The sequence below is a fragment of the Rattus norvegicus genome, chromosome 10, assembly GCF_021556685.1.
Source record: "Rattus norvegicus strain SHRSP/BbbUtx chromosome 10, alternate assembly SHRSP_T2T, whole genome shotgun sequence".
In the NCBI taxonomy this organism is placed as follows: Eukaryota; Metazoa; Chordata; class Mammalia; order Rodentia; family Muridae; genus Rattus; species Rattus norvegicus.
In genome coordinates this window covers 97,109,518-97,134,652 of record NC_141543.1, presented here as the reverse complement: position 1 = coordinate 97,134,652, position 25,135 = coordinate 97,109,518, and the positions used below count along the sequence as shown (strand labels likewise).

Below are 25,135 nucleotides of genomic sequence, written 5' to 3'. Positions count from 1 at the left end.
ACATAATTTCCAAACATCTTGCTTTCTTGTAGTTTTAAAAAAATCTAAAGTTGAGTACAGTTTTGTTTACTTATAATCCCACAATTTTGGAGGCAGAGGATGGACAATAAGGAATTCAAGGTTATCCTTCACAACAAGCATTTTTGAGGCAGGTCTGGGTTACAGAAAACTGTCTCAAAAGGGGAGACAAACAAACCAACCTGAACGACAACTGCAAGGGGGTGAAGGAGTTCTGGGTGATCTTAAGTCAGTAGGAAATGTAAGCCAAAGCGACAGTGTGCTGGGTGTAACGGCACAGACTGCAATTCCAGCTGTGGCAGGTGAAGGCAGGAAGACCTGAAGTTCAAGGGCAGCCTCAACTGCATAGTGAACTCCAAATCAGCCTGACCCACGTGAGACTCAAGAAACAACCAAACCAAACCAAACCCAACCCAACCCAGCCCAACCAAATCAAACCAAACCAAGTGTCACACCACACAGTAAGTACTATTTTGTATTCACTTTTAGGTGAAACAAAAGACAAATGACTTTTTTTTTTTTTTTTTTTTGGTTCTGAGGATGATATACACCGCTGAGCTCTGTTTCCAGACCCCATAAAGAAACTAGACTCCTCAAACTACTGGTGGGACTGTAAAATGGTGTGGATACTTTTGAAAACAGATTGACAATTTTTCAAAATGTTAAGCCTAGTTACTATATGACCTGGAAATCCTATCAATTCTTGTTCTTATTTTTTGAGATGTGGTGTGACTATGTTACCTAGCCTGGCCCAAATTTGTACCTTACACCATTGTGCTTAGTACATTAGGTATGTATTCTCTCTCTCTCTCTCTCTCTCTCTCTCTCTCTCTCTCTCGAATTGAAGCCAAATCTGGGTGTGGTGACTGCACAAATCTGTAATCTCAACACTCAGGAGCAGGAAAATTATAAATTCTTGTATAGCATGGCTGTAGTAAGTTCCAGACCAACTAGCCAGGGTCTACAGATTTAAAGAGAGACAGTAAGATAAAAATAGATAGATACAGACTGTCTAAACAAATCTGTACCTTGTATTATAAATGTACTAAATGTTACTGGGTTGTAGATGTATTAAATGCTATGTTAAAGTAGCTAATTTTCTTAGCAATAATAGTCACAGGGTTCATTCATATTCATTTCAAAAGTGGAGCATCTCAATTATTTTAATGAATGTATAAATAAAATATGGTATCCATACAATGGAATACTGTTTTATAATAAAATAAATAAGGTACTGATCTATTCTATATTAATAATCTATGAAAACACTATGAAGCCAGGCACAAGAGAATATATTATTATTTCTATTTATATGAAAGATTTTGAAAAGTCAAATTTATGGGACAGAATGTAGAATGAGACATGACTTAAGGGGAACGAGGCTCATTTTTTAGTGTGAATAAATACACTAATGGTGGTGATAATGGTACAATTCTGAGGACACTAAAACACACACACACACACACTCCTAACACTGGTGAATTTCATGTGGTACATATACCTCAAAAAGGCATCGAAACAAAAGAATTTAGAAGGCTCTGTAGCCAGTCCACTGCTGAGAATCATAGGTTTTATCCTTTTCTTACCTTTTTTTTTTATTAACTTGAGTATTTCTTATACACATTTTGAGTGTTATTTCCCAGTTTCCGGGCAAACATCCCCCTCCCCCCTTCCCTTTCTTATCAGTGTTCCCCTCCCCATCCTCCCCCCATTGCCGCCCTCCCCCCAACAATCTAGTTCACTGGGGGTTCAGTCTTAGCAGGACCCAGGGCTTCCCCTTCCACTGGTGCTCTTACTAGGATATTCATTGCTACCTATGAGGTCAGAGTACAGGGTCAGTCCATGTATAGTCTTTAGGTAGTGGCTTAGTCCCTGGAAGCTCTGGTTGCTTGGTATTGTTGTACATATGGGGTCTCGAGCCCCTTCAAGCTCTTCCAGTTCTTTCTCTGATTCCTTCAACGGGGGTCCTATTCTCAGTTCAGTGGTTTGCTGCTGGCATTCGCCTCTGTGTTTGCTGTATTCTGGCTGTGTCTCTCAGGAGCGATCTACATCCGGCTCCTGTCGGCCTGCACTTCTTTGCTTCATCCATCTTGTCTAATTGGATGGCTATATATGTATGGGCTACATGTGGGGCAGGCTCTGAATGGGTGTTCCTTCTGTGTCTGTTTTAATCTTTGCCTCTCTATTCCCTGACAAGGGTATTCTTGTTCCCCTTTTAAAGAAGGAGTGAAGCATTCACATTTTGATCATCCGTCTTGTGTTTCATTTGTTCTAGGCATCAGGGTAATTCAAGCATTTGGGCTAATGGCCACTTATCAATGAGTGCATACCATGTGTGTTTTTCTGTGATTGGGTTACCTCACTCAGGATGATATTTTCCAGTTCCATCCATTTGCCTACGAATTTCATAAAGTCATTGTTTTTGATAGCTGAGTAATATTCCATTGTGTAGATGTACCACATTTTCTGTATCCATTCCTCTGTTGAAGGGCATCTGGGTTCTTTCCAGCTTCTGGCTATTATAAATAAGGCTGCGATGAACATAGTGGAGCACGTGTCTTTTTTATATGTTGGGGCATCTTTTGGGTATATACCCAAGAGAGGTATAGCTGAATCCTCAGGCAGTTCAATGCCCAATTTTCTGAGGAACCTCCAGACTGATTTCCAGAATGGTTGTACCAGTCTGCAATCCCACCAACAGTGGAGGAGTGTTCCTCTTTCTCCACATCCTCGCCAGCATCTGCTGTCACCTGAGTTTTTGACCTTAGCCATTCTCACTGGTGTGAGGTGAAATCTCAGGGTTGTTTTGATTTGCATTTCCCTTATGACTAAAGATGTTGAACATTTCTTTTTTTTTTTTTTTTTTGGTTCTTTTTTTTGGAGCTGGGGACCGAACCCAGGGCCTTGTGCTTCCTAGGTAAGCGCTCTACCACTGAGCTAAATCCCCAGCCCCTGAACATTTCTTTAGGTGTTTCTCAGCCATTCGGCATTCCTCAGCTGTGAATTCTTTGTTTAGCTCTGAACCCCATTTTTTAATAGGGTTATTTGTCTCCCTGCGGTCTAACTTCTTGAGTTCTTTGTATATTTTGGATATAAGGCCTCTATCTGTTGTAGGATTGATAAAGATCTTTTCCCAATCTGTTGGTTGCCGTTTTGTCCTAACCACAGTGTCCTTTGCCTTACAGAAGCTTTGCAGTTTTATGAGATCCCATTTGTCGATTCTTGATCTTAGAGCATAAGCCATTGGTGTTTTGTTCAGGAAATTTTTTCCAGTGCCCATGTGTTCCAGATGCTGCCCTAGTTTTTCTTCTATTAGTTTGAGTGTATCTGGTTTGATGTGGAGGTCCTTGATCCACTTGGACTTAAGCTTTGTACAGGGTGATAAGCATGGATCGATCTGCATTCTTCTACATGTTGACCTCCAGTTGAACCAGCACCATTTGCTGAAAATGCTATCTTTTTTCCATTGGATGGTTTTGGCTCCTTTGTCAAAAATCAAGTGCCCATAGGTGTGTGGGCTCATTTCTGGGTCTTCAATTCTGTTCCATTGGTCTATCTGTCTGTCTCTGTACCAATACCGTGCAGTTTTTATCACTATTGCTCTGTAATACTGCTTGAGTTCAGGGATAGTGATTCCCCCTGAAGTCCTTTTATTGTTGAGGATAGTTTTAGCTATCCTGGGTTTTTTGTTATTCCAGATGAATTTGCAAATTGTTCTGTCTAACTCTTTGAAGAATTGGATTGGTATTTTGATGGGGGTTGCATTGAATCGGTAGATCGCTTTTGGTAAAATGGCCATTTTTACTATATTGATCCTGCCAATCCATGAGCATGGGAGATCTTTCCATCTTCTAAGGTCTTCTTCAATTTCTTTCTTCAGTGTCTTGAAGTTCTTATTGTACAGATCTTTTACTTGCTTGGTTAAAGTCACACCGAGGTACTTTATATTATTTGGGTCTATTATGAAGGGTGTCGTTTCCCTAATTTCTTTCTCGGCTTGTTTCTCTTTTGTGTAGAGGAAGGCTACTGATTTATTTGAGTTAATTTTATACCCAGCCACTTTGCTGAAGTTGTTTATCAGCTTTAGTAGTTCTCTGGTGGAACTTTTGGGATCACTTAAATATACTATCATATCATCTGCAAATAGTGATATTTTGACTTCTTCTTTTCCGATCTGTATCCCCTTGACCTCCTTTTGTTGTCTGATTGCTCTGGCTAGAACTTCAAGAACTATATTGAATAAGTAGGGAGAGAGTGGGCAGCCTTGTCTAGTCCCTGATTTTAGTGGGATTGCTTCAAGTTTCTCTCCATTTAGTTTAATGTTAGCAACTGGTTTGCTGTATATGGTTTTTACTATGTTTAGGTATGGGCCTTGAATTCCTATTCTTTCCAGGACTTTTATCATGAAGGGGTGTTGAATTTTGTCAAATGCTTTCTCAGCATCTAATGAAATGATCATGTGGTTTTGTTCTTTCAGTTTGTTTATATAATGGATCACGTTGATGGTTTTCCGTATATTAATCCATCCCTGCATGCCTGGGATGAAGCCTACTTGATCATGGTGGATGATTGTTTTGATGTGCTCTTGGATTCGGTTTGCCAGAATTTTATTGAGTATTTTTGCGTCGATATTCATAAGGGAAATTGGTCTGAAGTTCTCTTTCTTTGTTGGGTCTTTGTGTAGTTTAGGTATAAGAGTAATTGTGGCTTCATAGAAGGAATTCGGTAGTGCTCCATTTGTTTCAATTTTGTGGAATAGTTTGGATAATATTGGTATGAGGTCTTCTATGAAGGCTTGATAGAATTCTGCACTAAACCCGTCTGGACCTGGGCTCTTTTTGGTTGGGAGACCTTTAATGACTGCTTCTATTTCCTTAGGAGTTATGGGATTGTTTAACTGGTTTATCTGTTCCTGATTTAACTTTGTTACCTGGTATCTGTCTATGAAATTGTCCATTTCCTGCAGATTTTCAAGTTTTGTTGAATATAGGCTTTTATAGTAAGATCTGATGATTTTTTGAATTTCCTCTGAATCTGTAGTTATGTCTCCCTTTTCATTTCTGATTTTGTTAATTTGGACACACTCTCTGGGTCCTCTCGTTAGTCTGGCTAAGGGTTTATCTATCTTGTTGATTTTCTCAAAGAACCAACTTTTGGTTCTGTTGATTCTTTCTATGGTCCTTTTTGTTTCTACTTGGTTGATTTCAGCTCTGAGTTTGATTATTTCCTGCCTTCTACTCCTCCTGGGTGTATTCGCTTCTTTTTGTTCTAGAGCTTTTAGGTGTGCTGTCAAGCTGCTGACATATGCTCTTTCCTGTTTCTTTCTGCAGGCACTCAGCGCTTTGAGTTTTCCTCTTAGCACAGCTTTCATTGTGTCCCATAAGTTTGGGTATGTTGTACCTTCATTTTCATTAAATTCTAAAAAGTCTTAATTTCTTTCTTTATTTCTTCCTTGACCAGGTTATCATTGAGTAGAGCATTGTTCAATTTCCACGTATATGTGGGCACTCTTCCCTTATTGTTATTGAAGACCAGTTTTAGGCCGTGGTGGTCCGATAGCACGCCTGGGATTATTTCTCTCTTTCTGTACCTGTTGAGGCCCGTTTTTTGACCAATTATATGGTCAATTTTGGAGAAAGTACCATGAGGAGCTGAGAAGAAGGTATATCCTTTTGTTTTAGGATAGAATGTTCTATAAATATCTGTTAAGTCCATTTGGTTCATGACTTCTCTTAGTCTGTCTACATCTCTGTTTAATTTCTGTTTCCATGATCTGTCCATTGATGAGAGTGGGGTGTTGAAATCTCCTACTATTATTGTGTGAGGTGGAATGTGTGTTTTAAGCTTTAGTAAGGTTTCTTTTACGTATGTAGGTGCCCTTGTATTTGGGGCATAGATATTTAGGATTGAGAGTTCATCTTGGTGGATTTTTCCTTTGATGAATATGAAGTGTCCTTCCTTATCTTTTTTGATGAATTTTAGTTGGAAATTGATTTTATTTGATATTAGAATGGCTACTCCAGCTTGCTTCTTCTGACCATTTGCTTGGAAAGTTGTTTTCCAGCCTTTCACTCTGAGGTAGTGTCTGTTTTTGTCTCTGAGGTGTGTTTCCTGTAGGCAGCAGAATGCAGGGTCCTCGTTGCGTATCCAGTTTGTTAATCTGTCTTTTTATTGGGGAGTTGAGGCCATTGATGTTGAGAGATATTAAGGAATAGTGATTATTGCTTCCTGTTATATTCATATTTGGATATGAGGTTATGTTTGTGTGCTTTTCTTCTCTTTGTTTTGTTGCCAAGACGATTAGTTTCTTGCTTCTTCTAGGGTATAGCTTGCCTCCTTATGTTGGGCTTTACCATTTATTATCCTTTGTAGTGCTGGATTTGTAGAAAGATATTGTGTAAATTTGGTTTTGTCATGGAATATCTTGGTTTCTCCATCTATGTTAATTGAGAGTTTTGCAGGATACAGTAACCTGGGCTGGCATTTGTGTTCTCTTAGGGTCTGTATGACATCTGTCCAGGATCTTCTGGCTTTCATAGTTTCTGGAGAAAAGTCTGGTGTGATTGTGATAGGTCTGCCTTTATATGTTACTTGACCTTTTTCCCTTACTGCTTTTAATATTCTTTCTTTATTTTGTGCGTTTGGTGTTTTGACTATTATGTGACGGGAGGTGTTTCTTTTCTGGTCCAATTTATTTGGAGTTCTGTAGGCTTCTTGTATGCCTATGGGTATCTCTTTTTTTAGGTTAGGGAAGTTTTCTTCTATGATTTTGTTGAAGATATTTACTGGTCCTTTGAGCTGGGAGTCTTCACTCTCTTCTATACCTATTATCCTTAGGTTTGATCTTCTCATTGAGTCCTGGATTTCCTGTATGTTTTGGACCAGTAGCTTTTTCCGCTTTATATTATCTTTGACAGTTGAGTCAATGATTTCTCTGGAATCTTCTGCTCCTGAGATTCTCTCTTCCATCTCTTGTATTCTGTTGGTGAAGCTTGTATCTACAGCTCCTTGTCTCTTCTTTTGGTTTTCTATATCCAGGGGTGTTTCCATGTGTTCTTTCTTGATTGCTTCTATTTCCATTTTTAATTCCTTCAACTGTTTGATTGTGTTTTCCTGGAATTCTTTCAGGGATTTTTTGACTCCTCTCTATGGGCTTCTACTTGTTTATTTATGTTTTCCTGGAATTCTTTCAGGGATTTTTGCGATTCCTCTCTGTAGGCTTCTACTTGTTTATTAATGTTTTCCTGTGTTTCTTCACGTCTTTCTTGAAGTCCTCCAGCATCATGATCAAATATGATTTTAAATCTAGGTCTTGCTTTTCTGGTGTGTTTGGATATTCAGTGTTTGGTTTGGTGGGAGAATTGGGCTCCGATGATGCCATGTAGTCTTGGTTTCTGTTGCTTGGGTTCCTGTGCTTGCCTCTCACCATCAGATTATCTCTAGTGTTACTTTGTTCTTCTATTTCTGACAGTGGCTAGACTGTCCTATAAGCCTGTGTGTCAGGAGTGCTGTAGACCTGTTTTCCTGTTTTCTTTCAGCCAGTTATGGGGACAGAGTGTTCTGCTTTTTGGGGTGTATTTTTTCCTATCTACAGGTCTTCAGCTGTTCCTGTGGGCCTGTGTCTGGAGTTCACCAGGCAGGTCACTTGCAGCAGAAAAGTTGGTTTTACCTGTGGTCCCGAGGCTCAAGTTTGCTCGTGGGGTGTTGCTTATGAGCTCTCTGCGGCGGCAGCAACCAGGAAGATCTGTGCAGCTCTTTCCGGGAGCTTCCGTGCACCAGGGTTCCAGATGGAGTTTGGTGTTTTCCTCTGGTGTCAGAGATGTGTGCAGAGTGCAGTCTCTTCTGGTTTCCCAGGCGTGTCTGCCTCTCTGAAGGTTTAGCTCTCCCTCCCACGGGATTTGGGTGCAGAGAACTGTTTATCCGGTAGATCCCTTCAGGTTCTGGCGGTGTCTCAGACGCAGCAGTCCTGCTGCTCTTGGGCCCTCCTCTACGGGAACCCAGAGGCCTTATACAGTTTCCTCTTGGGCCAGGGATGTGGGCAGGGGTGGGCAGTGTTGGTGGTCTCTTCCGCTCTGCAGCCTCAGGAGTGCCCACCTGACCATGCAGTGAGGTCTCTCTCCCACGGGGTTTGAGAGCAGAGAGCTGCTGCGGGCAGGGATCCGCGGGTTTGGGACTCCCGGTAAACACCGGTCCTAGAGGAATTTTGCCTCTGTGTGTCCTGAGTTCACCAGGCAGGTCTCTTGCAGCAGAAAAGTTGGTCTTACCTGTGGTCCCGAGGCTCAAGTTTGCTCGTGGGGTGCTGCCTACGAGCTCTCTCATCCTTTTCTTATCTTAAAGGCCATTAATGACATAAATACACCTTTTCTCAAACAAGCAAGGGAAATTTAGAACTGGAATAAGTGTGTCAGTTGGACTGCTGAGAAGTTCTGAGTGGAACTGGATATGGCCATGTCTACCTTCGACTCTATATGACCTCCAGCTGATAGAAACCCAGGACTTCAGTCTGGGAGAAGCTCAAGCCTCTCAACAGCCTCTGCACTGAAAGGATCCTGTCAGCTGCAGCACCAGGACCAGCATCTGGTCGTCGTTCTTTAGCTCACGGACGTGTCATCACTCTATGCCGCACACCAGAGTGCTTACAGCTTGAACCACATACAGAGCCACTCTTATCGCAGACAACCATGCTGTCTGCATCACCATAAGGAACCTGTGCTCATGAGAGAAGTATGCAGTGTAAATGCAGGCGCTTATGTGCTGAAGTCCCACTTGGTTAAATAACACCTCATACTCTTCCTCCTTTACTGTGCTGTTTATTTATGGTGTATGAAGGCAAGCATCAATTTCATCTCTGCATCTTACCCTATGCAGATTGTGCGTTAGAAGTCCGATAGCTTTCGGTCCCCAGCTCCGGAAAAAAAAAAAAAAAAAAAAAAAAAAAAAAAAAAAAGAAGTCCGATAGCTATCTCCCATCTAACACATTGACAATTATCTTAGTGTTTATGGATGTGGCAAACATTTATTACCTCCTTGAACCTGGATGCTTGTTTGCTGTATTAGTTGCATTCTACTCATAGGAAGTATGATGACTGAGGATGGTCATTTTTGATACAGTGGATTGTTAGACAAGACAGTTATGATTCAAATAAAGGACTCGTCACAGTGGGTTTTACTTCTATTCATGTGATGAACAAACTTTTCTGGCTGTGTGCTTATATACTGGGAAGAATTTGTGAGGCTCTTGGAGAACTGTTTAAGATACTTGGATTTTTTTAATTCCAAGTCAGGGAAGAACTTTGAGGGACCGCAGGGGTTAGACCTATCAGAATTTTCTTCTTGTGTGGTAGAGTCTTGAGATGGGACCCCAGCTGACTTTAAAGTCTTGGGAGTACTCAGACTTAGCATCCCTTGCTGGTTACATGTATGTCACTATTTCTGCCTGAGACTTATTTTTGCAGCCTGGCAGATTGGACATGGAGCTATGGCCTTCTGCATGCTAGGCAAGTGCTACTGAGCTACACTATCAACCCACAGGACTGGAACTGTCAAACACAGTGATAAACCATAACAGTAATAGTGGGTAATAGTGAACTGGGTGCTAAAAATGAGGTGAACAATTTCCTCTGATGCTTTCATGTGAACTATAAAGTTCTTGGAATATAATATATAATATATACATATTTAAATATAAGATTTCTAACATATATGTATATATTGCTATTATATAAAATATATGTAGATTACCTTAAAGATGTGTGCTTTGAGGATGTGATGTCCTAGTTCAATAGTCTGCTGTCGGTTTAGTTTTCCCTCTTGGCGGGAGAACCAGAAGGCAAGTAATGTGTGGCCACTCCTGCAAAGAAAGAGAGTCGTCTTAGAAAATGTAATGCCTCAGTTTTGCCTTGATTCTTCATATCCATACCTCCAGTCATATCTCCAACAAAACTAGGCACCAGTAAGTTAGTATCTTGGGGAAGGACATTTGTTACTAGGTAAGTAACATGGACATTACAAAAGCCATTTCTAGTTGGTTTGTTCCCATTCCTCATACAAACAACATTAATTGATTTTCATTTTTATTGTTTGTCCCTTTTAGCAACCCTTCATCAGTGTTCCTCAGACCTTGTACTCCTTTCTTCTGTATTCTTACTGAACAAGTTCATCAGTTCTCACTGTAGTCACTATCTATAGTTCATATATATTTTTCTCTATTTAGACCTCTCTGCCTACAGCCTCAGTTTTAGAGCTGTTTATTGGATATCTCCATTTGGAGTGTCTCTTCTTATAAGTCTTTTCTGGGCAGCCGTACAGTGGAATCTTTCTTTTTGAGGCCATCAGTAGACATGTATAATCTCCAATGCAGTATTTACCACGCTGTTACATGCTTTCTCTTCTAGTAGACTGAGTTTCCTGATGGCATCCACTCCCCCATATCTCTCTGATAACAAACTCCTAATCGTTTATGAAGGAGAGAGGCCTCGTCTCAACTCCTTGGATATTGTCATATCTGCCCATGATGTTCAGAACTGCCTCCTTGGCCCAAATTATGTGATCAGTTGGCCTGAGGACAAAGTCAAAAGCAGGACTAATCTAAAAAGTACTTCAAAATTGAGCCTGAGCCCCGACTGTGTAGCATCTACTTTTTTTTTTTTTTTTTTTTTTTTTTTTTTTTTTTCCGGAGCTGGGGACCGAACCCAGGGCCTTGCGCTTCCTAGGCAAGCGCTCTACCACTGAGCTAAATCCCCAGCCCCTGACTGTGTAGCATCTAAACTGCTCTAATTTTGGGTTACTTTAAATAAAGCAATCATTTATTGCTGTTTAGTACATTCATATTAGAGTCTTGTGTTCTGTCCTAGCTCAAAAGCTTCCCAATGATAATTTTTAAGTGTTAATCACCCCTGCCCCCAACACACAAAATTATATGTCATGCTAAGAAGCAAACCTAGGGCTACTTTGCCACTGAGCTACATTCCTAGTCCAGTGATTTCCTTCCTTCCTTTTTTTCTTTGTTTATTTCTGTTGATATAAAATCTCGTGAGGCTGGACAGATCCATGGCTCCAGCTGCATATGTAGCAGAGGATGGGCCTTGTTGCACACCGATGGGAGGAGAAGCCCTTGGTCCTGCCAAGGCTGGACCTCCTAGTATAGGGGAAGGTCAGAGTAGGGGAACAGGAAGGGGTGGTTAGGGAGGGGGAACACACTTATAGAAGAAGGGGAGGGGGATGGGGTAGGGGACTGATGGATGGGAAACTAGGAAAAGGAATGAGATTTGAAATGTAGATAAAAAAATCCAATAAAAAAGATTTCATGTAGCCTAAGCCTCATTTTTAATTTTTAAATGTATGCATGCATACATGTATGCAAGTAAAGGCCAGAGAACAACAAGTAGGTGTCACTTCTCTTCTGCCATGTAAGTCTGGGTGATTAAACTCAGGTCATCCATCAGGTTTGGCAACAAACACCTTTACCCTGTGGCCATCTCATCAGTTCAACCTTAAACTTCTGATCCTGCCTCTGTCTCCTGAGCCCTGCACAGAGGTGGGCACTAGCATACCTAGTTTATGTGATGTGGGGGATCAACCCAAACTTCCCTACAAACTAGGCAAGTACTTTACCAACTGAGCTATATCCCCAGGCAATATATTCTTTTAAGGGTCAACATATGTTTATCTATCATATACGTGAATCATGTATGTATGTATGTATGTATGTATGTATGTATGTATGTATGTATTTCTATTTACATTATTGAAAGAAAAATCTAGATCACTATGTTCTTCATAATACCCAATGCATCCTGCTTCATGTAAAAATGTTCACAATACTTTAAGACAGAAAACTGGACATTAGGGTCTTGGCAGAAGGTATCTGGCACCATGTTTGATGAGCTGAGCTCCATCCCTAGAATCTACTTGGTAGAAGGAGAATCATCAATTTCTGCAAGGTGCTCTCTCATCCCATGAGAATTGGGATATAACCATGCACCCTAAATAAACAGAGTGAAACAGACAGACAGAACAGCAGAGAAAACTTGAACTGTTTAAGTAAAAAAAGGTCAGTATCTGGGCATAGCGACATACACCTTAACAGACAAAGACACAGTCACGTGTTGGGGGCCTGTGATGCGACAGCCTGGCCTGTGATATACAGCAAGATGGTCTCAAAATAAACCAACAAACAACACAACTTGTCAAGCAAACAAAAACAAAACAAGGTGGAAGGAGTACACTATGTAATCTTCCTTCTCCTTTCCCTCCATCCTTTTGAGCCTGGAGACCATGTGGGTCAGCTTCACATTATAGATATAAACTGTGCCAGGGTCTTCACATTATAGATATAAACTGTGCCAGAATCTTCATTTCAGTAAGATTTTGAAAGAAATCCCAAATTTGTCTTCACAGAATTTCTAAACTATATGGACGCTAGGTTACCTTGTTTAACTATGCAAGGTTAATCACATAGGAAAGAAATGCTTTAGCTGGACGAATGCCCAGACAGGCTTAATGTGTGTGGAGTCTTCACTATCATCCTGAGGTCTGCGCACAGCGCTTTCACACTTCCATCATCTGAAGATGCCCCCTGAACTCTCACAGGAAAGACACTGAAGACCCCATTTTGCTGTCAGTCTGGTGTAGCAGAGCTAGGGAAGTGAGATGTAAGAGAGGCAGAGGCCTCAGCACTCCATCCGGCTAGTAACAGCAGTTACTGGAGCTTTCCTGGTGTAAGTGACTCATCCATGACTGTACAATCGTGGCGGCAGCTCCTGGATGCAGGCCTGATTTACTTCTTAGGCCTTAAGAGTCATGCATGAGAATCCTTGTTTACTGGGATTAAAAGGTAACAAAAAAGCCTGTGTGGACAGTGAATGAGAATTTCGGTCAGGACACAGAATTGGCTTTGTCCTTTATTTATACTATGGTACTTGAATTTCTCCAGTCTATCTGCACCTCGAGATAACAGTGTTTGTTACTGCTGCCATTGTCTGGGCACTGAGTACATGAATAGCTCGCGAGACAGATGAGACGAGGGTGACATTGTCATTCATTTCTTTTTGAATAGAAACATGGCAGATTTTTATTAAAAAAAAAAAGACGGGGCTGGGGATTTAGCTCAGTGGTAGAGCGCTTACCTAGGAAGCGCAAGGCCCTGGGTTCGGTCCCCAGCTCCGGAAAAAAAAAAAAAAAAAAAAAAGACATTGCTGGCCTTGTATCTGTAATTCTACTAAGCATTCAAGAGGCTGGAGCAGGAGGATTATAAATATAAGATTTTAATCTTCTTGGCTTCTAGTTCTCTAACATCATTGGTAGCATTTTTACTTGTGAAGTAATGTGATTTTTTTTAACTAATATTTTTCTACTGTTATGTTTCCCTTCCAGCATTAGACCTTATTTGGGGTCTTATTGAAGCTATCTCCTTGGGAGTTATACCTACACTGGGATTCCACAGTGAAATTAACAAAAATTTTAAAATTTACCTTTAAAGTAAAAACAGGCTGGATGGTGTTGGCTCATGCTTTTAGTCCCAAAATATGGGAGGCAGAGACAGGCAGATCTCTGAGTTTGAAAACAGCCTGGTTTACAGAGAGAGTTCCAGGACAGCCTGGGCTACATAGGGAAACCCTGTCTCAAAAAATCAAAACTAAACATCATCACACTTCAAAACAACAAAACAAAGAACCCAATGAGAGACTCTACAACAACAACAGAAACCCAAGTCTGACTCTCTTGATACTGGACGATATGCAGGTACTTTTCTCATACCTCTTGATACTGGACAATATGAAGGTACTTTTCTCATTTCTCTTGATACTGGACAATATGCAGATACTTTTCTCATTTCTTTCCGTGATCTTTGCCTTCTTTTCCTCCTTGGCAGTTCTTATCTCCTGGTTTCAACTTTCACCCCAATGTACATGACTCCCATAGAGACATCTCAAATATGGAAGGTTTACCTTTGTTTCTCTAGCTGCCTGCTGGCCCTCTCTACCTCCATCACTGTCAAATAAAAGTCATCCTTTGAAGTTGGAGTTTTTCCTTTAAAACAAAGACTTTAAGACTAATTTTTCCTCCCAAACATGGCTAGATAGGCATAAAACCAAGTACCACTTTTCCTCCTTTAACTTCCTCACCTAGGTAAGTGTTAAGAGAAGCATGGTTTCCACTCTGTATTCCAGTGTCTACTCTTTGGCCCATCCTAATAATATACTGCAAAAGTTCATCAAAATCTTGCTAAAAATTCTTCAAAGATTTATACTTCCTTAAGTATTCCCTTTTAAAACTCTGCTCCAATCAGCTTCGATTGTCAACTAGACTTATCCTGGAGTCACTTGAAAGCAGGGCCTCAATTTAGAAGCTGGCTGGCCCATGCTGGCCTGTATGTCTGTGGGTAGCGGTGGTGTTGTCTTGATTACTGCTTCTCTGGCTGCCTGCTGGTTCTTTCTGCCTTCACCACTGGCTAATGAAAAGTCATCATTTGAAGTTGTCTTGATGCAGGAGGGCCTAAGGCAAGTGGCTTGAACTGTGTAAGGAAACCTTGCTGACTGAATATAAGCCAGTATTCAAGCCTCCTAGCAAGGAGCACTCTTGCCAGGTTCCTGCTGTACATCCTTGGATGTGTTTCTTGGTCACAGGGAATACTGTGTGGAACAGCAAGCAGGCTTACCTTCAAGTTCCTTCTCAGAATTCCCTCAGGATGGACTAACCTGGAAGCTGAAAGAAATCCTTTCTTTCCTAAGACGAGTATTTCTCACAGAAGCAGAATGAAACTAGAATAAATTCTTAGCATGTTATTCAAAGAATATTCAAAGTCTGTTCTCAACCAGACTTTCTACTAATCTCTGTTGGGAATAGAAACCATGTTTTTCACATAACTACTCCTGAGCAATTAACAGTAACACTTTAGGACTTGTATTTTAGTTTTCAAAATAACAATTTCTAGAGTATTATAAGCATAGGAGTAATGTTACTTCTCTCATTCAGTAGTCCATGAAAAAGAACCCACCAGTATAAAAGACATTTCTTTGTACAGTCTTTTTTTTTTGTTTTTGTTTTTGTTTTTGAGACAGGGATTCTCTATATAGCCGTTGCTGTCTTGGAACTTGATCTGTAGACTAAGCTGACTTTGAACGCACAGAGATCCATGTTTCTACCTTCCAAGAACACTGAATTATCAACATAATTAAAATCATCAATCATTTATGTTGACAAATTTGGATGTACTTACTTTATTTATGTGTATGCATGTGTGCCTACATGAGTTTATGTGTACTGTGTGCCTACAGAGGACAGATGGTGTCCAAGTCCTTGGGGCTAGAGTTACAGGTCATTATGAGCTGCTCAATGTGGATGCTGACAACCAAACCTGGGCCTTCTTTAAGAGCAGTAAGCATTCTTAACTGCTAAGCCATGTCTTCAGCCCAATGTCAACACTTTCTAACTAGCATTTTGGGAAACAGTGAACTAAGAAATCAAGCAGCGCTAACTCTATTAAGTATGATTTTAGTTATGACCAAACAAAAAGTATACCTTCTCTCTAATTGAAAATTATGGCAATCAAGTTCTACTTTAATATAGGTTCAAAAGACTATGTATGTGTCGGGGTGGGGGTGGTGATCTCCGACTTGTGATTTTCTACTCTAAGCCTCCTGAGTGCTAGGATTACAGCTATAATCCACCATGATGCCTGTTATATTTGATTTTAGATAGTTTAGGAGACAAGCAATCACAGGTCAGTGTTCAGGATTGTTCCTCCCACCCCACCCACACTTTCTTTTCTTTTTCCTGGATACACATGCGTTAACAGGATGGTGGGAGAGGCAGGCCGTTTTCTGTTCTCACTTGCAGGCATCAGGAGCCCCTTGATGCATATTACTGAAGACAAAACAAACTCACCCTTGTGACTCTGAGTCACAAGGAGCTTCTGTCATTTGATGACTTGGTTTTCTATCCCTAAGAGTTCAGAGAAAAACCCTTTCTAAAGTAAAAATCAGTCTGTCTCATCCCTATTTAATTGTTTAATACATTATTACAATGGCACTGTATTTGGTTTTCTTATATATTTTCGCTTAGCACTCCAAGGAGATACATAGTCTTGAAGTTTTTATTTGTAGAACTGAAATAGCAACAAGTGAATCTAAATAGTTAAGGCATGGGTGTTTGCTCATCATTGCAATACTGGTGAGTTATGTGTAGGTGTATTAATTTTCTTAGCTTTTATGGTGACAAACTCAATAGACTTTAAATGTTTCAGAGAAACAAGACTTGGATGCTTTGACATTCTGTATGATGGTTAGATATGACAAAATGCTATAGCTAGAGCCAGCTGGGGACATACTTATTTTGATATGTGTTGAACAGTACAGAGTGTTATAGAATGCTTTTATATTATGGAGGCAAATGTAGAGAACTAGGGAGACCTACTGAGGTAGGACTGCTGAGCTGGCTGTTACCTACAAGGTTATGCTTTCCTCCCACAGCCAAGACTTGTTCTTGGGAAGTGGCTTTGCATTCAACAATGAGTGAGAGAAGGGGAAATCACATGACAGAGTTATGCTTAATGCAATGTGGAGAGAAATGATATTCATAAATTTAGATTTGGCCCAGAAAAATTTGGCCCTGTGCTTTATCTGTCTTCTCCACTCTGCTAGCAGATATCCCTGAACAGTGTGTTAAAAAATGGCATAGTCTCTATTAGACCAGTTCCCCCCAAAACTGTAGAATAGACCTCGTCCAACCACATAGTACCTCTGGATATTTGTGTATGAAAAATAAATTTCTACTGGGAAACCCTGAGATTTTAGCTTTTATTTTAGCAGTTATCAGTATCTGTAGTGTAAAATTGTGGAGAGACTGAATATAGAGGGATGGATAGACAGAGAAAGCAGGAGTAGAAATGGACTTGAGATTTCAATGTCAGTGAAATAAGTGGAAACTGAAACACTATCTTCCTATGTTAGGTTTCTGGAAACAAGCTGAAATCATACCTTACAGAAGGAGACTGTCACAGGATCAGAAGAGGAGGTCTTGTGCTTTATGACAGTGGCCATTTTCTACCACTATTAACCGATCAATGCAAAAGGCTCCCTACGCCTAATAACTGCCACTTATTCTTGCAAACACAAAACCATTTTTTTGAATCACAAGACAGCTAACACACAGGAACGACACTGTGGCAGCACTAACAGGTTCTCTTCCACAGACCACCAGAAATAAAAGGTTAGGAGGGAAGTTGCTTCAAATGACTGTTCCTCCTGTGCGTGGTCTCTGTGATCACAAAACAGTAATTCACAGGATGGTATGATAAAGCACTATTTTCAGTAAGAGGCAATCATTGTTTTGGGCACCAAAGAGCCAGTGCTTTTGCTAAGGACCCCCATGCCTTTGCCTGCCTCACTTCCTATCAGCTGTAAGAAGACAAAGGTGTCACCTCCCTCCGAGTATACCCTGTACCTTCCGAGCCTTAGTGGAAGTATAATGGAAGAATTGAAAAGAATTTCATGTTCACTTGTTCTGATTAGCTAAGCCAACATTATATCCTTGGGCAGGAAGGAATCTTAAGTTTCCTTTCTGATAGTCAGATTCACAATCTGTTTCTTTTTTTTTTCAGAACCTACTTTTCACTGGTATATAAACATTGACACTGACCATATTCCCTAATTTTTTCTCTAGCAGTTTCAGGGCAGCAGGTCTTATGTTGAGGTTCTTGATCCATTTAAGATTAAGTTTTGCAGGGAGAGATAAGGATCTAATTTCATTCTTCTGAATGCTGAGATCCATGTTTCCTAACAGTGTTTGTTGAAAATTCTGTCTTTTCTCCAATATGCATCTTTGCAAAAAATCAGGTAGCTGTAGTTGTATGAAATTATACGTGGATCCCCTGTTTGATTCCATCGACCTATCTATATGTCTGTTTTTGTGTTGGTACCACAATGGGCTTTTACTACCACAGCCCTGCAGTATAATTAAAATCAGGTACAGTGACAGCTCCTGCAGAATCCCTTTTGTTCAACACTGGTTTGACTGTCCTTTGTCTTTTGTGTTTCTATATAAGTTTTGAATTTTTTGAATTTGTGAGACACAATATTGGAATTTTTATTAATAGCATAAATCTATCAGCTGCTTTTTCCACAAGATTAATTCTTCTGATTAATGAACACAGGGATCTTTCTTCCCATTTCCTAGTGTCTGTCTCAATTTCTTTCTTTAGTGTCTTAAGGTTTTCATTGTAGAGGGAGGTCTTTTATTTCTTTGGTTAGATTTATTAAAAAGTAGCTTACTATTTTTTGTAGTTACTATGAATGGGATTGTTGCCTGATTTTTTTTAGTATGTTTGTCACTGGTACACAGGAAGACTACTGATTTTTGAAGTTAAATTTGAATGCTGCTACTTTGCTTAAAGTATTTATAAACTCAAAAAAGTTTTATTTTTATGTGTGTTTTTAGTCTTTAGAGTCTCTTATATAGAATAATATCTGCAAATAGAGATACTTTAACTTTCCTATTTGTAATCCATTTTATTCCCTTCTATTGCGTCAGCATTTCAAGCTCTATACTGAGAAGTGGGAATAGTGAACACTCCTATCTTGTTCCTGATCTTACTGGAAAAGCTGTGAGTTGTCTGCCATTTAGCATGATGGCGACTGTAGGCTTCTAGCCTTTATTATGTTGAGGTGTGCTTCCTCCGTCCCTAGCCTCGACATGACTCATGAAGAGATGCCAAAGACATTTGTCACGGTGCCAAAGACATTTTCTCTACTTACTGAGATGATCAAGAGATTTCTGCCATTGAGTCCATTTGTGAGACATATTTCATGTATTGATTTACACATGGCATAAAGTTAAGTTAGTTATGATGAATGACCTTTTTGATGTGACCCAGAATTTGGTTTGTATTTGAGAATTTTTGCATGTATGTTCACCACTGAGATTGGTTTGTAATTTTTTAAAGTTTTTATTTTGTCTTTGTATCAGATTATACTGGTTTTATAAAAAGCGTTTAGAAGCCTTTCTTCACTTTCTATTAAAAACTTTTATGTGTATAGGTGTCCCATTTGCATGAATATCTGTCCACCACATGTATATCTGGTCTCCAAGGAGGTCAGAAGAGGCCACTAAATTCTCTGGGACTGGAATAATGGACAGCTATGAGCTGCCCTGTAGGTTCTATGAATCAAACCCTGGATCTCTGCAAGAGCAACATATGCTTTTAACTGCTGAGCTATCTCTCCAACCCCTTTGTTTTCTATTATATAGAATAATTTGAGTAGTACTGCTGTTAGCTATAGTTAAATCTACATAAGAGATGGGGAAGGAGCTTGTGAGTCCTCATCTCAAACTGAGAAGCCACTGATAGTTGCTAGTTGCTGAGGAAGACACATTTTTTTCTTTGGGGAAGTTGTCACTAGCAGATTGCATATGCTCCAGTGATGGCTCCACGTTCATGTGTGTAGGGACAGAACTAATGAGTTTAGTGGAACACTAAAAAGATATGGGAAGGATAGAGAGATGAAGGGAGGGAGGATGACACGAAGCTGGGAAGAGGGTAAGCTGGAGGAACCGAGACGAGATGGAAGGAGGAAGTTGGGAATAGATAATTGAAAATAGATATATACTGTATATATATGTAGAATTCTCAAAGGATAAATAGAATTATAAACAAGTAAATAACAATAATGTGGTTTAAAAATACAAAAGCTAGGGGGTAAGTTGGTATTCTGATGCATGTATATGTGATATTTTAACTATGTCAGATATATTTATTTCCTCAAACATTTTCCTCATGGTAAAACTTCTAAACCTTTTTAATGTTTTTTCCCTTAGGAATCATATGTATTTACATTGTGGACCTGGGATATATTTACACAGCAAGAGATATTCAAATCTACCTGGATTCCAATTCCATCTAGTAGTGAGTCAACATCTAGACAGGGGGAAAGCTGTTTTTGGCAGTATAGGTTTGGAAAGTGCACTCTGAAATAAGGTTACCCATTGCCACCATCGCCGTTTTCTTCCCAGTCTTTTGTGGGTTGTCCACTTTGGTTGTCCATGAGGCTCTCAGGTCTGTGGGGACTCCTCAACCTGGGAGTGGACAGGTGCCACAGCTCACAGTGCTCATTCTCAGAAGCCTTGTTTGTAAGTTTCTCCTTCATGTCCTTCTGGCTCCTTTTGTGCTAGCTGTTACCCAGCACCATCTGGCTTGGTGGCCAGTGGATCAGCTGGCACAACTACTCATAGAATATCTGATACCATGTAGAGGCATAGCCAGCCCACCACGGGAGTACTCCCAGGGCTATAGTGGGTCTTTTTATGGCAGAAGAGAAGCCATTTACTTCATAAGAAAAATCCACAGACACCACCTTACACAGGCTCTCGGGGGTACACAGGGAATTCTTAGTCCCATAGAGTTAAAAGGATTAATCTTGGTTTTCTCTCTGAGTTCTTCTTCTGTCAACTTTGAATGTACCCAGTAGAACTGGAAATCAGTCTGACATGCATAGAAAGGGTGTCCCTACCAACACATCACATTCAAAACATAGTCGGTCTGGTTCACCTCACTGTAAATGCAGTACAAAATGATGCAGTCTTTGGTTGTCGTGGAGTTTCTCCTGTTGCCTCCTGGCAGAAGTGGGAGAAAACCTATTGACACAGTAGCTACTCTTGGTGTAGGTACTAGTTGAACCCCTGGAGGTCACGATAAGGGCTCTCTTCCTAACAGGACACACAATCACAGTCCACTCTTGCCCCAAATCTGAAGGGACATCAATTAAGCACTCAGAAAGCTAATCAATTGATTAGCACAGTGTTTTGGTAACTTCTTGCCAGAGTCAATGTCTATTTTTCTTACCATCGTTCCTACTCTCCATCCCTGTCCAGTCATCTTCAGTCAGTCTTCTGGCATGGTTCACATAGTCCACATGCTTGGATTTCTATAGTTCTAGCAACTGGTGGAGCTGCTCACTTTTCTCCCAGGAAGTGCACTTGGATTTGCATTTGGTCAGGTGAAGCTATGGGATGCTGTGCTATTCCATTCTTGAGACACAGAAAAGCTACTAGCTAGGGCTTGACTCAGTTCTTATATCTTCTCACACCAAGGTGCCACTCAGGCATGCTGTCCCCTTTAACCTTTTGGAAATGTACAGTACATTGTTATTTCTATTGTCACTCTACTGCAAAATAGCACACCAGAACTACATGCTTGTAAGTGAGATTAACACTCATTGACATTCTTTTCTGCCCATTACTTTGAGCTTGGCTTTTCACTTTTCATCCATGAGTTGCAAAGGACGTTATGCAATTTTTTTCCTCTGGCCAAATAGCAAGTACCTCCGTGTCCATGTATACCACAACTTCCTTATCTGTCAGCTCAGGTTGCTTGCATTCCTTGGGTATTGTGAATACTGTTGCAATGAACATAGGAGTGCAGGTATCTCTTCAACCAGGCAATTTGTTTTCCTTTGGATACAGAACTGGCAGTGAGATGTGGGATTGTCTAGCAATTCCACTTTTAAGCTTCTGAGGATCTTCCTAACCTCTTCTTTTCTTTTCTTTTCTTTTCTTTTCTTTTCTTTTCTTTTCTCTCTCTCTCTCTCTCTCTCTCTCTCTCTCTCTCTCTCTCTCTCTCTCTCTCTCTCTCTCTTTCTTTCTTTCTTTTTTTTTTTTCCGGAGCTGGGACTGAACCCAGGGCCTTGCACTTGCTAGGCAAGCGCTCTACCACTGAGCCAAATCCCCAACCCCCTAAACTTTTCTATAGTGGTTGTTGAGTTATATTCCTATCAACCATGAATAAAGGCTATCTTTTCTCCACATCCTTACTAGCATTTCTTACCTTCAGGCTTTTTTGGGCCACTCTTGTTGGGTAAGGTGATGGTGATGATTCACTGCAATTTTGAGTGCATTTCCCTGATAGTTATTGTTGAGCATTTTCTGATACACCTGCCAGTCAGCTGTATGCTTGCTTGCTTGCTTGCTTGCTTATTTATTTATTTATTTATTTATTGAGAATTACCTATTTCAGTCTATTGTCCATTTTGAAACCAGTTACTGTTATTTTTTTTGTTATTGAATTTTCTGTTGGATATGATTAGATGCAGATATGTGAAAACCTAGTGACCTGGAATTAGAAGTAAAGTCTACCAAAGATATATCCTTTTAGAAAGGAGTAAAACTGCATTTGTAAACAGTCAATCTACATAGGGATTTGGTGCTCTCTCCTGCATTTCTTCACCTTGTTCTAGGGCCTTTTTGTTTTACAAATGCATTACTACTCTAGATTGGACATCTCAGGGGCCAATGATGAGGTCTTCAGGCAGTTGGTGGGGTTTTTAATGAGGCAGCAAAGCTATGACTTTACTGGACTGGCATAATCTGAAGTACCAGTAGCCATAGAAAAGTGGTCAAGTTCTTTCACAGCCCTTTGTGTCCCTCACTCTTTTTTTTTTTTTTTATACATTTAGCACTGTACTTTAAACTATGGCTAGTTATGAGTGAGTCTATTAAATTCACCAAACCATAATTCCTTCCTTGTTCTTACACTTGTATACCTATAGTACCTAACTCTGCATCTCAAAGACATTATTTAATAAATGCTTATTGATGCTTGTGGAATGCATGCTTTTAGTTATTCCTGGAGCAAGGTAGAAAGTAACAGAGTGAGCAAAAGTACATTATCTGTGGAGCTTTGAGAGGAGGGTCCTAAATATTTTATGTGATGGGGTTGGCATTAGTAGTGCTTATATGTTTTTCGGTTATTAACTCATCATTAAAAATTTGCAATGTGCCAGGCAGGGAGTGCAATGGCACTTTAGGGAGGCAAAGGTGAGTCAGAAAGTTATTGACCCTACTGAGGCTAGGGGGAAAGCGGACAATAAATAATTGCCAGTAAGTTAATAAACTGTAACACACGTAAGGAGGGAAATAAAAAGGTTACTAAGGACTCGGACAGAATCCAGGAGGGACTTACTTAGTAATGTGAGAGAAGTCTCTTTCAGGAGGTGGTCTATAAGCTAAAGTCTGAAGGGACAATAAGAGGTGTCACTATGAAATGAGACAAGGGATACTGTTCAGTGCAAAGGTTTAGAGGAGAGAAAGAAACTTCTAAAAAGTGGAAGAAAATTGTATAAAGGATGAATGAGCTTAACTTAGAGGCAAGCAGAGGCCATCTACACATACAGGACTTTGGTTTTATTCTGATCTTAAGAAAAGGCACTGAAGGGTTTCCAGAAACAGCCACATGGTATGAACTGTGTTTGAAAAAAAAAAAAAAAAAAAAAAAGAACTGCTCTGGCTGCTGGTGCATAGTCTGGAGGAGGGCAATTGGGAGACCAGGGCGTGGCCAGTGGGGATAAAAATAAATGGGTACTTACAAATCAATTTCAGGACTTAGAACCAATTAGATATGCTGATGGCTTCAGTAAATGAAAATCTCACAGCTGTGGGTTCTTATAGTTAAAAGGGTAAAAAGCTATTAGTGTTGACTTTGGCTAAATGAGTTTTATCTGTTTCTGAAGTCTCTGGAGATAGTGGAGTGAACTGCTCTTCACACACACACACACACACACACACACACACACACACACACGACGTGTTGTCAAGTTTCACTAAGCTGGCAATAACTCCTACTGATTGTTGTGTTATCAATCCTGGTTTGACAGCTTCTGAGGTTCTTTGATTCAGTTAGTGTTGTTTTAGAGGCTCGTTAGTAGGATAAAAAATTTCTTATGCTATTTTTGGTGTAGATATGTGTGTATGCATGTGCATGTATTTGTGTAGGTGTCTAAGTGTTCATGGGGGTGCACACATATGTGTGCATGCTTCTGTCTCAGTGGGAGGGACCTGGGTGGGCTGGCTGGATATTGAGCTCCAGGAATCCATCTTCCTGCACTCTCCCAGAGCTGGATTAAGAATGTCTATCAATACACCTGGCTTTTCTTTTGTGTGGGTTCTGGGGAGCAAGCTCAGGTCATCAAGCTTGTACTGCAAGCACTTTACCACCTGAGCTCTCTCTATAACCCTTTATGCTGTTTTTAGTATTAAAAAAAGTCTTTGTTGGGCAATGGGGTACATGCCTATAATTTTAGGGAAACTGAGGCAGGAGAATTAACAAGTTCAAGGGAAATCTGAGCTACAATAACAAGATTCAGTTTTCAAAAAGGCCCTTACTTACCTCTCCACATCCTTCCAATTTTATATTTTTGGATAAAGTCATTTTAATTTTGAGCCAGTATTTTCTTTATGGACTATAACTATCTTTAAAATAAGCTATATATGCATATTTAAGACTATAAAGAAGTGTCACTTTCTAGAAGAATCCAAGTCCCTTTTGGAGTTTCCGATTCCTACTCTTCTATAAAAGTTTCATGAGTAGCAATGGCTGAGCATTTATGCCAAGTCACAAAACAATGCTCTGTGCATCTTATCATAAGCATAACTCTCCTTTGTATATATATTGACTTAGCACATTTCTCATGAGTTTTTATGACAGTATTACACTGCATGTAATTTCTGTTTTAACTGGGCTTGAGGGAAAATTCTTTTTGTATGTGTGCGTAAGTCTGTGTTTTATTTTTATTTTTAATTGTTTTGCATTTTGGGATATTTTATGTATTTACATTTCAAATGTTATCCCCTTTGCCCGTCTCCCCTCTCCCTTCCTCCTTCCCCCTGCTTCTATGAGGATGCTACTCCCCCACTCCCATCTCAACACCCAGGCATTCCCCTACACTGGGGGAAATGAGCCTTCACAGAACTAAGGACTTCTCTTATTGATGCCAGACAATGCCATCCTCTGCTACATATTCGGCTGGAACCATAGGTCCCTCCGTGTGTACTCTTTGGTTGGTGGTTTAGTCCCTGGGAGCTCTGGGTGTGGGGGAGGGTTGGTTGGTTGATATTGTTGTTCTTCCTATGGGGTTGCAAACCCCTTCAGCTCCTTCAGTTCTTTCTCTAATTCCTCCACTGGGGACCCTGTGCTTAGTCCAATGGTTGGCTGCAAGCATCCTCATTTGTATCAGTAAGACTCTGGCAGAGCCTCTCAGGAGACATCCAAATCAGGCTCCTGTCAGCAAGCACTTCTTGGCATCAGTGAGGGAAAATTCTTATTATCAACCTTTAAAAACTTTCTTTT

General features: G+C 40.2%; 1 protein-coding gene and 1 pseudogene across 7 annotated transcripts in view; both read right to left on the bottom strand.

Annotated features, from left to right (window-relative positions):
* The window catches only part of Tanc2 (tetratricopeptide repeat, ankyrin repeat and coiled-coil containing 2), a 319,000-nt gene that overhangs the window by 40,365 nt on the left and 253,500 nt on the right, over positions 1–25,135 (bottom strand). For all 7 annotated transcript variants that reach the window (NM_001440252.1, XM_087572417.1, XM_087572418.1 and 4 more), the window contains 1 exon segment: positions 9,760–9,868. In NM_001440252.1, coding sequence (NP_001427181.1) covers positions 9,760–9,868 — 109 coding nt within the window.
* Positions 19,914–24,217, bottom strand: LOC148003137 (snurportin-1 pseudogene; annotated as a pseudogene).